This window comes from Gopherus flavomarginatus, chromosome 1, assembly GCF_025201925.1.
Source record: "Gopherus flavomarginatus isolate rGopFla2 chromosome 1, rGopFla2.mat.asm, whole genome shotgun sequence".
Taxonomy (NCBI): domain Eukaryota; kingdom Metazoa; phylum Chordata; order Testudines; family Testudinidae; genus Gopherus; species Gopherus flavomarginatus.
Genome location: NC_066617.1, coordinates 89,166,092 through 89,181,993, shown reverse-complemented (window position 1 = coordinate 89,181,993; position 15,902 = coordinate 89,166,092). Strand labels below are relative to the sequence as shown.

At 38.7% G+C, this 15,902-nt stretch overlaps 1 protein-coding gene across 1 annotated transcript in view; it reads right to left on the bottom strand.

Annotated features, from left to right (window-relative positions):
- The window catches only part of CFAP54 (cilia and flagella associated protein 54), a 191,924-nt gene that overhangs the window by 161,258 nt on the left and 14,764 nt on the right, over window positions 1-15,902 (bottom strand). The window contains exons 3-8 of the mRNA XM_050935964.1: window positions 14,269-14,415; window positions 12,474-12,645; window positions 10,187-10,245; window positions 7,527-7,670; window positions 6,956-7,069; window positions 6,756-6,857 (exon numbers count right to left, since the gene is read on the bottom strand). Coding sequence (XP_050791921.1) covers window positions 6,756-6,857; window positions 6,956-7,069; window positions 7,527-7,670; window positions 10,187-10,245; window positions 12,474-12,645; window positions 14,269-14,415 — 738 coding nt within the window. The remainder of the gene's footprint in view (window positions 1-6,755; window positions 6,858-6,955; window positions 7,070-7,526; window positions 7,671-10,186; window positions 10,246-12,473; window positions 12,646-14,268; window positions 14,416-15,902) is intronic.

The window sequence follows — 15,902 nt, the reverse complement described above, 5'->3', positions numbered from 1 at the left end:
GGGCATTGCTGGCATATGATGGCGTATATTACATTGGTGGACGTGCAGGTGAATGAACCGGTGATGGTGTGGCTGATCTGGTTAGGTCCTGTGATGGTATCGCTGGTGTAGATATGTGGGCAGAGTTGGCATCGAGGTTTGTTGCATGGATTGGTTCCTGAGTTAGAGTTACTATGGTGCGGTGTGCAGTTACTGGTGAGAATATGTTTCAGGTTGGCAGGTTGTCTGTGGGCGAGGACTGGCCTGCCACCCAAGGCCTGTGAAAGTGTGGGGTCAATGTCCAGGATGGGTTGTAGATCCCTGATGATGCATTGGAGGGGTTTTAGCTGGGGACTGTATGTGATGGCCAGTGGAGTCCTGTTGGTTTCTTTCTTGGGTTTGTCTTGCAGTAGGAGGCTTCTGGGTACACGTCTGGCTCTGCTGATCTGTTTCCTTATTTCCTCGCGTGAGTATTGTAGTTTTGATAATGCTTGGTGGAGATTTTGTAGGTGTTGGTCTCTGTCTGTGGGGTTAGAGCAGATGCGGTTGTACCTCAGTGCTTGGCTATAGACAATGGATCGCGTGATGTGCCTGGGATGGAAGCTGGAGGCATGAAGGTAGGCATAGTGGTCGGTAGGTTTTCGGTATAGGGTGGTGTTAATGTGACCATCACTTATTTGCACCGTGGTGTCTAGGAAGTGGACCTCCCGTGTACATTGGTCCAGGCTGAGGTTGATGGTGGGGTGGAAGCTGTTGAAATCGTGGTGGAATTTTTCCAGAGTCTCCTTCCCCTGGGTCCAGATGATGAAGATGTCATCAATGTAGCGTAGGTAGAGAATGGGCGTGAGTGGACGGGAACTGAGGAAGCGTTGTTCCAGGTCGGCCATAAAAATATTGGCATATTGTGGGGCCATGTGGGTGCCCATAGTGGTGCCACTGATCTGGAGATATATATAGTCATCAAATTTGAAATAGTTGTATGTGAGGATAAAGGCACAGAGCTCAGCAACCAGTTGTGCTGTGGCATCATCAGGGATACTGTTCCTGACCGCTTGTATTCCATCTGTGTGTGGGATGTTTGTGTAAAGAGCCTCTACATCCATGGTGGCTAGGATGGTGTTTTCAGGAAGCTCATCAATGCATTGTAGTTTCCTCAGGAAATCAGTGGTGTCACGGAGATAGCTGGGAGTGCTGGTGGCATAGGGTCTGAGTAGAGAGTTCACATATCCAGACAGTCCTTCAGTGAGAGTGCCAATGCCCGAGATGATCGGGTGTCCAGGATTTCTGGGTTTGTGGATCTTAGGTAGTAGATAGAATAACCCTGGTCGGGGCTCTAAGGGTATGTTGATTTGTTCCGGTGTTAGTGTAGGGAGTGTCCTAAGTAGATGTTGCTGTTTCTTAGTGTATTCCTCAGTGGGATCTGAGGGAAGTGGCCTATAGAATTTGGTGTTGGAGAGTTGTCTGGCAGCCTCCTTTTGGTAGTCAGACTTGTTCATGATGACAACAGCACCTCCTTTATCAGCCTCTTTGATGATAATGTCAGGGTGGTTTCTGAGGCTGTGGATGGCATTGCGTTCTGCACGACCTAGGTTATGAGGCAAGCGATGTTGTTTTTCCACAATTTCTGCCTGTGCATGTCGGCGGAAGCATTCAATGTAGAGGTCCAGACTGTCATTTCGACCCTCAGGAGGAGTCCATGTGGAGTTCTTCTTGTGCTGTTGGTGGGAGGGTACCTGTGTATCAGTGAGCTGTTCAGTGTTGTCCTGAAAGTATTCTTTGAATCGGAGACGGCGAAAGTAGGCTTCCAGATCACCGCAGAACTGCATCATGTTGGTGGGGGTGGCAGGGCAGAAAGAGTCCCCAAGATAGGACAGACGTTTCTTCTGGGCTGAGTGTATAGTTGGATAGATTGACGATATTGCTGAATGGGTTGGGGGTACCACTGTTGTGGCCCCATGTGGCAGGTAGGAGTTTAGACACCTCACAGTCCTTTTTCCTTTGTAGAGAGGTGATGTGAGTAATGTAGATCTCCTGTCTTATTTTAGTGAAGGTCCGTTTGTATGGAAGTTTAGTTATTAATGAGAGTCTCCAGGTTGGAGAGCTCTTTTTTGATGTTTTCCTGTTTGCTGTATAGGATGCTGATCAGGTGGTTCCTCAGTTTCTTTGATAGAGTATGGCATAATCTCTCACTGTGGTCTGTGTAGTATGTAGATAGCAGTGGATTTTTTACCTTTAGTCCATTTGGTATGATGTCCATCCGTTTGCATTTGGAAAGGAAGATGATATCTGTCTGTATTTGTGCAAGCTAAATAATTTATTTGACATTTTATCAAATAAAAAGCTTTCAGTGAGGTTTCCAGGACCATCTAACCATTCTAATATTGGGGAATTTCCTTCCTGCATTGGTGGAGCCTCATCCTTTATTTAATTTTCAAATTAGGCACTTTAATACAAGTAAGCTAAGATTTATACCCGATAAAAAGGGAATAATTTGTGCCATATCTGGCAGCATTTCAACTATTTATATGCTGATGGATTGTATTTTTATTGTAAAATAAATTATACACCCATCTTTTCAAACAGGCCACCTCTTTAGAGGTAGCTACTTATCTTTTCAAAAGAAACAGCAACCATTTCTATAGGAAGGAGGGTAAATCAACATTTTACTGGCAACCTCATTCCAAACCAAAGACAAGAAATATTTTTAAACAATTCCTTATAATTATACATGCTGATTTAAAAATTTCCCAAGTACACTATACTGGATTTTAAAAACCCAACATTTGTTGCTAAGTTATTATATCCCCAATCTTTCTTTCCACAACATGGGGGAAATAATTACAGTCCCAAACCTGCAACTGGCTCTATGCAACAGAACGCTACCCCCATGTATAGCCCTTGACAGTTTATGCACAAAACACAGGTTTTATTTAAATAAATAAATGCCTGAGGTGAGGAAGGTAACTATACACAGCAGTGATAGCAATACTGTTTTAGCTGTAAACAGTTCCCTGTGGTGTTTGCAATCCATTTAAGCATTGTAGGGGTGAAGGAGAAAATGAAAATTACTGAAAATGAGCCAGTCTATTTTCATTTTCCAAGTTAAATTAAGACGCAAAAGTACATGGAACTACACACATACTAAAAATTAAGCATGTGCTTATATACTTTGCTGGATCAGGACCAGATCACTCAGCACCTTGTAGGATCAAATTCTTAACATGCATTCCAATTTAAATATTCCTACATTCTGGCTTTTCTACACAAATGTTTCGTTCGTGCAAGCTGAGGTGTAAAACTACCTGCAAAAGCCTGCTGTGCACTTAAGTGTCCATGTGGACCCTGCTGCTGTGCACTAAAGGTTCCCTAGTGCACACTGATCTATGGCTGTTTCAAAGCTGGATAAATCAAAGGGCACTAGAAAATTTTAGTTCATGGCAGCAGGGTTCACATGGACACTGAGTGCATGGCACACTAGTGCAGGGTAGATTTACACCCCAGTTTGCCATGAGCGAAGTCTTATCACACTATGAATACAAGCTCTCTGTCTTATCATACTATGAATACTGCACAGCACATGTTTTATAATATTAAAATGTCACAAAAATGACTTTAAAAGTGAACCAGTGCAGGCAAATATAGTCCTATAGATTTTTCCCATTTATTTGAATATTAGTAAATCTACAAAATGTGCAGAAATATTTTTGGCACTGATATCACATTTAGGGTTCACAACATTGAAAAAAAAATCAAACTATAAAAGCATGTAAAAACAAACAACATGAAAATTCAATACCTCTGTTTGCTAAGGCCAAGAAAACAGGCATGGCAAGTAGTGGACAAAAATATCACATTTTAGAACAATTATTAACAAATGAATTCCTAACGATCAGTCACTTCTAAAACCAGGCATTAAGTAAAGTCAGAAACTGATACAGTGTTATGTGAAATCTTTGGGAATTACATTGTAAACTGAATTATCTCCTGACCCGTACCATAGACTTCAAAGTCTGCAGAAAAAACACCCACATTAGAACTGTACACCAGCTTCCCTAAATCCTGCTGAAGGACACCACCTAAAACCAGCTAAGTTTTACAGAGCCAAATCTTTGAGAAATCTGGTAGTCTTTACACATGCAAACCACACCCTCCTGAAAAAAAATTGTAGCATGACCTGGTTTTATATAACCTGAAGTTTCAGATAAGTGAGGTTTGGATCAACTGGATTGTGCTTATATACTCAGAAGTTTAATATGAAAGTACACCTCTACCCCATTATAACGCCACCTGATATAACATGAATTCAGATATAACGCAGTAAAGCAGCACTCCGGGGGGGCGGGGCTGCACGCTCCTGCGAATCAAATCAAGTTCAATATAATGCGGTTTCACCTATAACGGTAAGATTTTTTGGCTCCTGAGGACAGCGTTATATTGAGGCAGAGGTGTACACATGACTGTGATCACATATGACCTGATACTGAAGCCCTTGATACTCTTTTATACCAATGTATCATACAAAGTTTGATCAGGGCAATCAGGTCACATCTGAAATGTGGCAGGATGATGATGTTATAGCTTTGCTATTAACTACAGTAAGGCTAAGTTTTTGTCATGGATATTTTTTGAAAAAAAGTCATGGAAAGGTCACTGGCAATAAACAAAAATTCACAGAGGCCTATGACCTGTCTCTCACTTTCACTAAAAATATCCCTGAAAAAAAGGGGAGGTGGGTTCAGCACCCACTCCTGCTGGGGCTCCTGGGTCCCTACTGCTCTGGGAAGTGGGAGCTCTGGGGTCCCCCTACCCAGAAGGGTTGACTGCTATGAGGTCTCCTTCCCTACAAGGTGTCTGGGAGCTATGGAGTGACCCTTTGACCTCTGTGACATAATCATAACCTTAACTGTAAGCAATATCAGTTGAGAAATTCATGAATTCATAATGTTATCTCTGATGGAACTTATTTATACACCTGTTTTTCACCAATAATTATTAATACTCAGACTTTTTTCTATTAGTAAAGAAACAATAACATAGTATATACAAATGATATTAATATTTAATAGCATATTATTTTCCAACAAAAATTACATTCTTCTGATTTTGAATATGACTGGGGTTTATCAAATATAATGCTTTCATTCTCAGGCTCTCTCAAAAGTACTTTATGAATATATAAGTTAGATAATGATTGTGCAAGTAAATAAAGCTCATCAACAATTCACACAGTGACAGAATAAATGATGAGACAGAAATGGGAGTTATGCAAGAGGATTTCTAACTTCTGCCTTGATGGCCTCTCAACCCAGACAGAAAAGACCTCTTGTCTCTCATCTTACCCAGAGGATGACGGTGTAGCACTTACCTATGCCTCTTGGTACTGCTATATTTGTAATGAGTAAGCATGGAAATCATAGGACCAGATTAACCACAGGTTTACCCCACAAAAACACTGACGCAGGTCCACAGCATAAAGCCTTCCAGTAGCGGAGGCTGCAATGATACAAAGTGACTGCAACCTTCTTCCTACCTGGGTGAGGGCTGTGTGGTGCCAGTGCAGACCAATAAGTGGAAAGTACTGACCAGCAAGAGAGAGTAGCTGGAGAATGTGCTGGTTAGAGCCTCTCCCCCATTTGGCAGAGAGGCTATGTAGCCCTAGCAAGAATTAAAGTTGCCCCAACTCCCGATGAAATCATAAGGGAAAAAGCAGAATTACTATCTGCCTTTCTTGGGGTGAATCACCTCTCGGGTGTAAAGGGCTTCTCTAGCTCCAGGAACTGTAAATCACACCTCCCTGCACTAGAGTTAGTGGAAGTTCTATAGCCTATGTTATTCAGGGGGTCAGACTTGATGATCAGAGGATCCCTTCTGGTCTTAGAATCTATGAATGTATGAATCTTGTCTCTAGGAAAGGTCTTGAATCCAATGACTTTAAACCTGACTCAGAAGGAAGAGTGATACTCTCTGAGGTATATGGGGGAACTATTATGAATACACATAATAGTATAAAAATAAATGCAGCTATTAAAGCTAATAAAGTAGGTCTGGATGTTGTCCAAAGAAAGCAAGTATGCAAAAATATTTACTTTGATGAAATGTTTCTCTATACTAATTTATAAGGCCTCTCCCGATAGAACACTTGGCTGTGGCAGCTAAGATTGTTGGCAATAGAATGTGAGTTGGGGAAAATAATTATTTCCATCAAAGGCTATTTTGTACTTTGCACTCATTTACATAGGTCACAGAATCCTAAGAGGGAGTGAGGAATCTCTGAAAAATACATCTTTCAAGGTTTGAGATAAGTACTGCAACACAAAAATCCACCAAAAATTTGTTGAAGCTGGCCCTGAATCTTTAATGTAATTAAATACAGTAGGGAAAATTCAAGGGGCCATACACCAGGGATGAATTTGAACAAGATTTTTTAAAATTATATTATCTTTAAATAACGTAGAGTTGTGGCTATTTGCAGTGTACAGCCAAGAACATTTATCCTGCACAAATAACATACAGCCACTAAAGAAAACGAACCCTGAATGATCTAATATAGACCATATTGCCTATTAAAATTACTCCCTTAAATTGGTTCCGAGTCTTAATGGTAAAGTTAATATGTTATTTATAAGGCTGGACAGGGAAAACAAATCATTCTGTTTGCAGATAATGCTGTATGCCCACATAAGCTGTGTGCTAGGCAAAGCTATGTCATATCATTACTAAAAATAAACAATAAACAGATCAAAAAGAAAAAGATTTACACAAAATTCTAAACTTACATTTTGTGCTTCCTTTAGATTAACCCTTAATTTTGGTCGAAAAAATCCTTTGGGCTTTCTTCTGGATTCATATACTGCTCTCTTGAAAACCATTACTGCCATCTGACTCAAAGAGAAGCATGTGATTAAAAACTGTGTTCTGTATTCTGCTTGTTCTATTGTATGTATTGTAATTTTTATAAATTGTGACATGCTTATACCTTTATAGTGGCCTCTCTAAAAACTTTTTTTGTTTCTGAATTTTGTGGTGAAGAACTCATGCTTTCCAATTGCTTTAGTTCATCAATTTTACTCAAACCACGGCGAGCGAATACCTATATAGCATAAAAAATGGATAAAGAGTTGATTTATCTATCTTGATATTATGGTTCTGTGCTCTGCTTGCTATGAGAGGAAGAGTATAATAGCCACATCGCCTCCTAATCCTTGTATTCAGAGAACAATAAAGACTGGAATCATAGCCAGCTCCTGTACAACAGATGCAAGGGGAGAGAAACTCCTTGCTCTCTCTCCTTTTGTGCAATCGCTGAGGGGCTGGCCACAGTTGAGCCCTGAACACTTAGAATGTTTATGCACATATTAAAAATGTATTACTGCGCTTTAATTTGAATTGATTAGTTCAATTTATACAGACACATACTGTAGTAGCCTAACTACATTTCTGAATCCAGATAAAAAGCAAATATAATAATAAAATGTAATATTTAAATAAATATGCAGCTTGCCATTTATTGTTACAAATAAAATTATAAGAGTGATACATAAGGCTACCTCTCCATGGATGCTGGCTTGGCAATCATAATAACAATAACAAACTGCAGTGTAAAGGGTGGTTCTCCATGTCAAATAGTGTACAGCTAAAAGTGGGACTGATGATTCCATACATATGCTGGCCCACAATAGGTATTCCAGCACCTGTGACGGGAAAAACCAATTATAAACAAAACATTACAAAGAACTGCTCAAAATGTATCAACAGTATAAACTTGAAACAGTTGGCTGAGAAAATTATTAAGCATTGACATGCATTTCCTATTGCTCAAAGATACACATAAAAACATGGACTTACATAACGGAGCAAATTAGAACACGAAATCACAGAAAGAGAGTTAATATTTCATTCATTTTACTTTCAGTCATTTACGAATTTTTCAACCTAGAATTAGGTTCATTTTCATCTGTAGACCTGAAGAACTCTACATAGTTCAAAAGCTTGTCTCTTTCATCAACAGAAGTTAATCCAATAAAAGATATTACATCACCCATCTTGTCTCTCTTTCTCTTCACCTGACATTTTAGGACCTGATATATCAAAACAATCCCAGTTCACTACTGAATTGTTTCCTCATCTGGGGCGTGAGCCTGCTCTCATTCAAGTCAATTGAAAAACTCGTATTCACTTGAAAGACGCAAGATCAAGCCCTTTAGGCTCTGATTCCACAAAGCATTGAGCACTTCTTATGACGTGCTGAACACACTCTACTTTCGCTGTCCTCAGTGGGTGTAGGGGGTTGAGGCCTTCAGTTTGGGGACATTCATCCTCTTCTCCAAACCAACTCTTCACAGCAAAGACCTCTTGATATCATTAGCCTTGCTAAAAAGACAAGTCTAGCTTCATTTCTACAGAATCACAACACTTCACCCTACTGAACAGCATTTTCCTCTCTTGCTACCTTTGGGCCTGATGTTCTATGAGATGCTGAGCACCCTCATTTCCAAATGAAGTCAATTTACAAACTCAGGCCTTCTGTAAATTACTGAACTGAAAATACATGTCCTGAATGTAGCTGACAGTGCTTACTCCAGAAACCATGAAGCACATTACATGTATAATTTGAGATACACTGGCATATAGAAAAAAAGATACGAAGTCACTTCCAGTTTCAGTGCTAAGATGTTAAAATGGAAAATTTCCTTTGAAACTCTCCAGTCCCTGACAGGGATACTCTTGCTCTTGAAATAACCATAGGTTTCAGAGTAGCAGCCATGTTAGTCTGTAACCGCAAAAATAACAACAGGAGTACTTGTGGCACCTTAGAGACTAACAAATTTATTTTAGCGTAAGCTTTCACGTCCGATGAAGTGGGCTGTAGCCCATGAAAGCTTATGCTCAAATAAATTTGTTAGTCTCTAAGGTGCCACAAGTACTCCTGTTATTTTTTTTGAAATAACCATTTGTCAACAAAAAAAAATATTGGATCTAGGATTGTCCAGTGTCTGTTTACTCCAGGTGGGTGAAAAATTGAAATCCAATTCAAATCTAGATAAGTGAAAAAAATAAAGTCCAGGGCATACCAGCTGAGATACTCACATGAAAGAAACTTTCATGATTAAAAAAAACCCAGCCACAGGGTGTCACTACAGCTCTAACAGAAACCAGCAAAAGGATAATTCCATTCATATAAACAGCCAGCCCAATATGTCTCAGCTTGCTGATTTATACTCTATTTTAAATAGTGAAACTATAACAATGTATAATAAATTATCCTAATCTCAGTTAACAACAGCTTGCCATTAAGAGTCATTACTTTACTTAAGCATTTATAGTGATGACAGAGTTACAGTGTAGTATTTGTCACATGTGGATACAAACATTTGTCTAAACCACTCTGTTTTATTCAAATTTACAGGTAAGCAGTATTATATGATGGATATTTTTAAAAGATTTGTTATCAAAATGAAATCAAAAGGCCACATTCTTAGCTGGTGTAAATCAATGTAACAGACTTCAATGGAGCAATAATGATATATACCAGTTGAAGATCTGGCCCAAAACATGCAGTGCGAATGAGGCTCCATCAGGGATATCTAATTAAGGACTTGAGAACCCTAAGTTCTACCATCTGCCTTCCTCACAAAGACAGTATAAGAATCTTGTGCCACCCTTTTTTGATAATTGACTACTTTGGAATCACTACCTTGTGTCAAGATATTAGGGGCCAAGAATTGGGGTGATAAATCATTAAAATGTCGTGCAGTTAAAGTGTGCTTCATTTTTGAAATAAATGGTTTATTAAATTAAAAATGAACTAAATACAACTTCAAGGGGCTTGGATGACTCTTACTGGAACACTCGACAGAGGCCTGACTAATCCTAAAAACCAGCAGCCTGGTATTGTGGGGACATATGCTCACAGTTGAATGCCACAGAGGTCCATGAAGGCTGCGGGAAACTCATGTTCTCCTGCCCTTCTACACAAGCCTCTCTGGACACCAAACTCTTTTACCCCACTGTCCAAGATGGTCAGCGTTACTACTGCCAGGGAGAGTGGAGTTGGTCAGATAAGATTTATCCAATATGACAAAATACAAATGCATTTCCTTCTTTTCAGTAAAATTCTGTTTGCTGTAAAGCTAAAAGAATTCATCATAGCTGTACAATATATTAGAAATACCAAATATAAAAAACCTTCCAGTTTATCTTGCCATACCTTAGCAGACTGACCTAGGCTCATCAAACGTCTGCATATGGTGTATATATAAACTGTACCTAGAAGAATAAAAATAAATTAAAATCTATACAAAAATCAATATGAGTCCAACATTTCTACTTCAGATCTGTTATGCTGGTTAACTGAAATGTTGTTGTTAGTATTTGGATTGTTCATAGGTCTCTTATTTCAAGATGAAAAACAACTGAAAATATAGTTTTAAAAATTAAAAAACTTCTAACATAATTATTTTTAATTAATTAGAGAAGTTGAAGCCATTCAAATTCTTGTGTAACGTTAATGTCCACTGTAAAATAAGTAGAAAAATATCCTCATAAAAATTATATATTACTGAAGTCTTAAATGTCCAGTAGAAATATTTAATATCACAGGTCTAATCAAGGGATGTGACTATTAGAGATAGAATTTTCATGGGAAAATTCATGGGACTTGTGCTTCAATCACTAAAGTACTTTTGAAAATCCCACTGTGGAAGTGTAACATGTGTAACAAAGTTCTGAGTATACAAAAAGCTAGACAAGCAATAAAACACTCCAGGGTGTATATTCTGTGTAGAAAAGGACACCTGTAGTGCAAAGAGGCAACAAAACACCAATCAACACAACTAGAAGGACATTTTATCAACAAGCCATCCCACAGCATCCATTAATAGGGTATTGGTATATGCCTCAGATGCGTAGTGAGCCACAAACCTCCTGTTGCTGAGGGAGCTACAGAAAGATGTTCTACCCAGAAGAAGGGGCAGAGTCCTGGGAGGAGAAACGCCAGAGTGGGATAGCATAATGTTGGCAATTCATTTGTCTTTGACTACTAACAGTAAATATGCCCAATGGATTCTGATGGGATGTTAGATGGGGTGGGATCTGAGTTACTACAGAGAAGTCTTTCCTGGGTGTCTGGCTGGTGAGTCTTGCCCACATGCTCAGGGTTTAGCTGATCGCCATATTTGGGGTTGGGAAGGAATTTTCCTCCAGGGCAGATTGGCAGATGCCCTGGGGGATTTTCGCCTTCCTCTGCAGCGTAGGGCACGGGTCACTTGCCGGAAGGTTCTCTGCACCTTCAAATCTTTAAACCATGATTTGAGGACTTCAATGGCTCAGACACAGGTTTGATACAGGAGTGGGTGGGTGAGATTCTGTGGCTTGCATTGTGCAGGAGGTCAGACTAGGTGATCATAATGGTCCCTTCTGACCTTAGAGTCTATGATTCTACGATTCTACTCTAACCTCATTTCAGCCAGTTAGAGGGAGCTAATGCTGGACAAAACCATGCTCAAGACAGGGATTTGGTCCACAGAACTGGCAATGGGATCCCAGAATGGAAAATTAGTATATTTTAATTTAATTATTTTATTGTGTTTCTTTGGCTGTCAAGGGGGAGCTGAAAGGGAGAGGTGAGACCAAGAGTGGTCTCAGCAGATAAGTGGTTGGAATCTCCAGCCCCATTAAAGCTCTAAACAGGAAAGAAAATACCAGCACTTCACCACCAATTCAAAAGCGCCTTTTCTCTCATACGCAATATTATATTACGGTAACTTACACTAGTTGTATCAAATAATAATCCATGCTTTTGGGTGGGAGAAAAAAACAGAATGGCCTTTTAAGAATTCTTGATAGTCTCTTTTTATATACCCAAGTCAGTTCATCTGATCTAAATTAAGCCAAGTATGAACAACACACTTACATGGTGGACAATATTAATCAGATACAGATGGAATCAAATTCTTAATCTAAAAGTAGTTTCCATTTTTAAAAGGAATTTTTATCATTAAATCCAATGCTGGAGAATATTATTTTTTAAAAAAGCACACACAAAGTTTTTATGTTTCAAACAGTCATAAATTTATTTCCTACACTTCAGAAATGTAATCCTCTTTGTAAAAAAAATCCCTATTTGTAAGTACATTTTACAGCTAAAAGATTCCATAGTTTGTTCGTATATCATTTAATTTAAAAAATGCTTTCATTATGATCTGTTAGAATTCATTATATGAGTACACTCAAAACATTGCTCAACTGTGGTCTATGAATAAGTTATTTCTTTTACAAATGTCCAACACAAAAATGTAATACTATGTAGAAAAATGAAAACTGAAAGTCAGTGTGAATTTCAAAATATCATTATTTAATTGTTGAAAAAATACTTATGATTGAAAGGGAACTAGAATTTCACTCACAGTCTTTTTGTTGTCATTACTGAACAAGTATGAGATTTCCTTTACAAGGCATACTTTGACAGAAAAATATAAATGAAATATGCAACGTACCATTATAGATAAGCCAACACAAATGCTCCTGAGATAGAGCCACCTGCATAATGAGTCGTAAGGAGGACAAGATATTGAAACACATCTGCAGAGATTCTTGATTCTGGAGATTTCTATCACTGATGCATAACATCTGGTAAATGCAAATATTCCTTCCTTGCAAAGCATGGAACTAAAGTGTATGGGAACAGAAGTAAAATAAGAAATACTGTCTTAAAATATTTATATTTATCAGTTTTCACATTAGCAAAGCACAACAAAATATTAAACATGCGAAAGTAAAGCATATATCAGAGTTATACCATAACAGTTACAGACATAGTGACTTAGAGAATAGAGAAGGGGTTATTAAGCTGTGGAGATGGCTTCCATTAGATCCACATGCAGAGAATAAGTTTAATACACTATTCTCCTGCATGACAGAATGGTAGGAAGGGAGGACAAATAAGGCACTGGACTGGGACTTGGGACAAAAGTAGATCAGTGCCTAAGGTCTAATTCTGTATACATCAATATTATATGGACTAAGCATTCTAATTTAGGCACCTTCCATTTTGAAATTAGATCCTGTGGCATTTCCAAGGTCCATGATGATGGACAAACTCAACACGTTGCAAGTTAAGTAAAGGAAACCATTTCTGGAACTTTAGACTTATTTTAAAAATTATCTTGAAAAAACAAAATAAAACAGACTAATGAAATTTCTGACCACATTCCCTTCTTGAGGCTGAACAGTCTTTAAATACCAAAACAAACAGTAGCTCTCATATTTCCAGAGCTCCCTGTCCTGGATTCTAAACAAGTCACCTCATTCCATCTCTTCCCAGAAAAACAAAAAATCTAAGGCCCTTTTTAAGGCTTTACTACTAACTAAGGTCAGCTGTACTTGATCATCACAAGTGCTTTCCCAGTTATCCTAGCTCAGGGAGAAATCCAAATGCCCAAGAGAGCACTGCTGGGACAGAATGCATTATTTTTGTGATGCCTTCCTCTCACCTTGCCCTGCCTTACTCATACCAAAGGACCTATCACAAGCCCTTGGTCTCTTGTAGCAATAACACAAAGGAATGTTTACACCTTCCCTGAGGTCATTTGGCTTTCCTACAAATTTTCATAATTTACAGATGAAACTATTGACCATGTATATCTATTTATCAGTCTATTTTATTTAATACCCAGAAAAGAATATATTGATAGTAGTGTGATGCTGCTTTGTCATCAAGCAGCTTATGTGTAGTATTTTTACACAGAAATTACACAATTTACAATACAAAGTTCTAATTGTGTTGACTGCCTTGATTTCACATAAGGTAAGAACACAAAAATTGACACATTCAATCAGTGACCAGTCATCAACTTTGGTCTATATCCTGTCTTTGACGGTAGTTTATGCCAGCTGTTCTGGAGGAGAAACCCTGGTCATGGAATAACCTGCCCACAGGAAAACTGTCTACCTAACTTCAGTTAGTTAGAGGTTGGATTATGCCTTGAAGCATGAGGGGTTATATTCCTTCCAAAACTTTTTAAAAATCATTAATTATATAACTCTGGATAGTCTCAGCATTCATATAATTGTGAATTCTTTTTTAATCTCAATGACATCTTGTGGCAAGGAGCTCTGCAGACGTATGTTACTTCCTATCTGGATATGTGAACAATTAAAGAGCTCCAGGTATTAGCAAATCTACCTCTTGTTAGTGCAACAGTCTGATATACATTTGTTGAAGCTTAATAAAGGCCTCTTATTTTGAAATCATTAACATTTTTGTTAAAACTCTTTCTTGTTTATACCTACCGTAAGTGCAGCACTTTTATCACCAAAACCATTTGGAAAAAACACGGACTTAAACTGATTCACATCTGCTATTACCTCGTCAAGGTTTATTGAACTGGACTGCTGAAGATACCGTCCGTAGCACTGTAGAAGTGCTAGCTTATATTCCTGGAATGTGAAGAATATGTTATTCATAGATTTTGCATTTTATTTTTCTGTGCAATTATAAAATGTGTATTATACTATTTTACACTCATTTAACAAAAGGCAATGTAGAACAATAACTGGAGGTGAAGTAGACTCACCCAGGCCTATGCTGAAAAGTCAGGAAAACATTTTGTAATGTAGCTTACATGATCAAGTCCTCCACAGAAAGCATTAGAATCTTTGGGGTAATCAAATGAGTCAGGGTTTTTTTTAAATTCAGAAACATGACAAATACCTGACACTGGATTTAAAATATAGACAGAAAGAGCATAAGAAAACAATGAGACAATACTGGTCAGCATTATGAGCAGTGGTCTCATTCCAGATGCCTAACTGTTAATAAGAATGCTACGCAATTTCTGAATAGATGACACCTGGAATCAAGGTGTCTTCTAAGAGATTGGAACTTGTTGATTGGTAGGAGCACAGTGGATGACAATGGAAAAGAATTAAGAACATGCATTTGTGAGGAAAAGGATAGCATGAGGGTCTGAGGATGATAAAGGTAGGGGAAGGCATTGGTGCTTGTCTAGGATGGAAAGTTGGCAGCAACTGGGAGGGGAGGCAAAGGAAAAGAAGATGTTTGTGGGATGGATGATAGTGGATAAATCACTTGATAATTGCCCTGTTCTCTACATTCCCTCTGAAACATCTGGAACTGGTCACTGTGGGAAGACAGGATACTTGCCTAAATGGACCATTGGTCTGACCTGGCATGGCCATTCTTATGTTCTTATGATGAAGGGCTGCATCTTCGGCCACCAAAAATGTCAAGAAACTAGTCCTCATGTTTCAAAGTCACCAAAGTAGCCAGCCAGAGGAGAATCATGACAAAGTTTAAGTACTTAAAGCCATGGGTGGCCATAGATACAGCCCTTAAAATGAAGGATCCCATCTTTGATCAGGAAGTTGGAGTTAGATGGTGGTCACTGGCAGCATTCTGAGTCACCATGACTGCTGCAAATGGGTCAATAGATAATGAGAATCAAATGAGGGACAGCAAATCCCTGTGTATTAAGGTGTTGGCAAAATTACAAGCTCTTTCTCCTAATTATTCCCCCTTATGAGAGTATATTGGGCTTGCTGTTCTCGATGCCTGGATAGTACGTCAAAACGAAGTTAAATCTGAAGATGAAAAAAGAGCATTGGTTCAGGTTTTTTGTGGTCCGCAGATATTCCAAATTTTTATGATCTGTAAATTGTTGGACTGTAAATTGCATGCTGTCACAAACAGATAGCTAAGGGTTAATGCCACTTTTACCTGTAAAGGGTTAAGAAGCTCAGTAAACCTGGCTGATGCCTGACCAGAGAACCAGTAAGGGGATAAGATACTTTCAAATCTTGGTGGGGGGAGGTCTTTTGTTTGTGCTCTTTATTTTGGGGGTTGTTCGCTCAGGGGACTAAGAGGGACCAGACGTCAATCCAGGCTCTCCAAATCTTTCTGAATC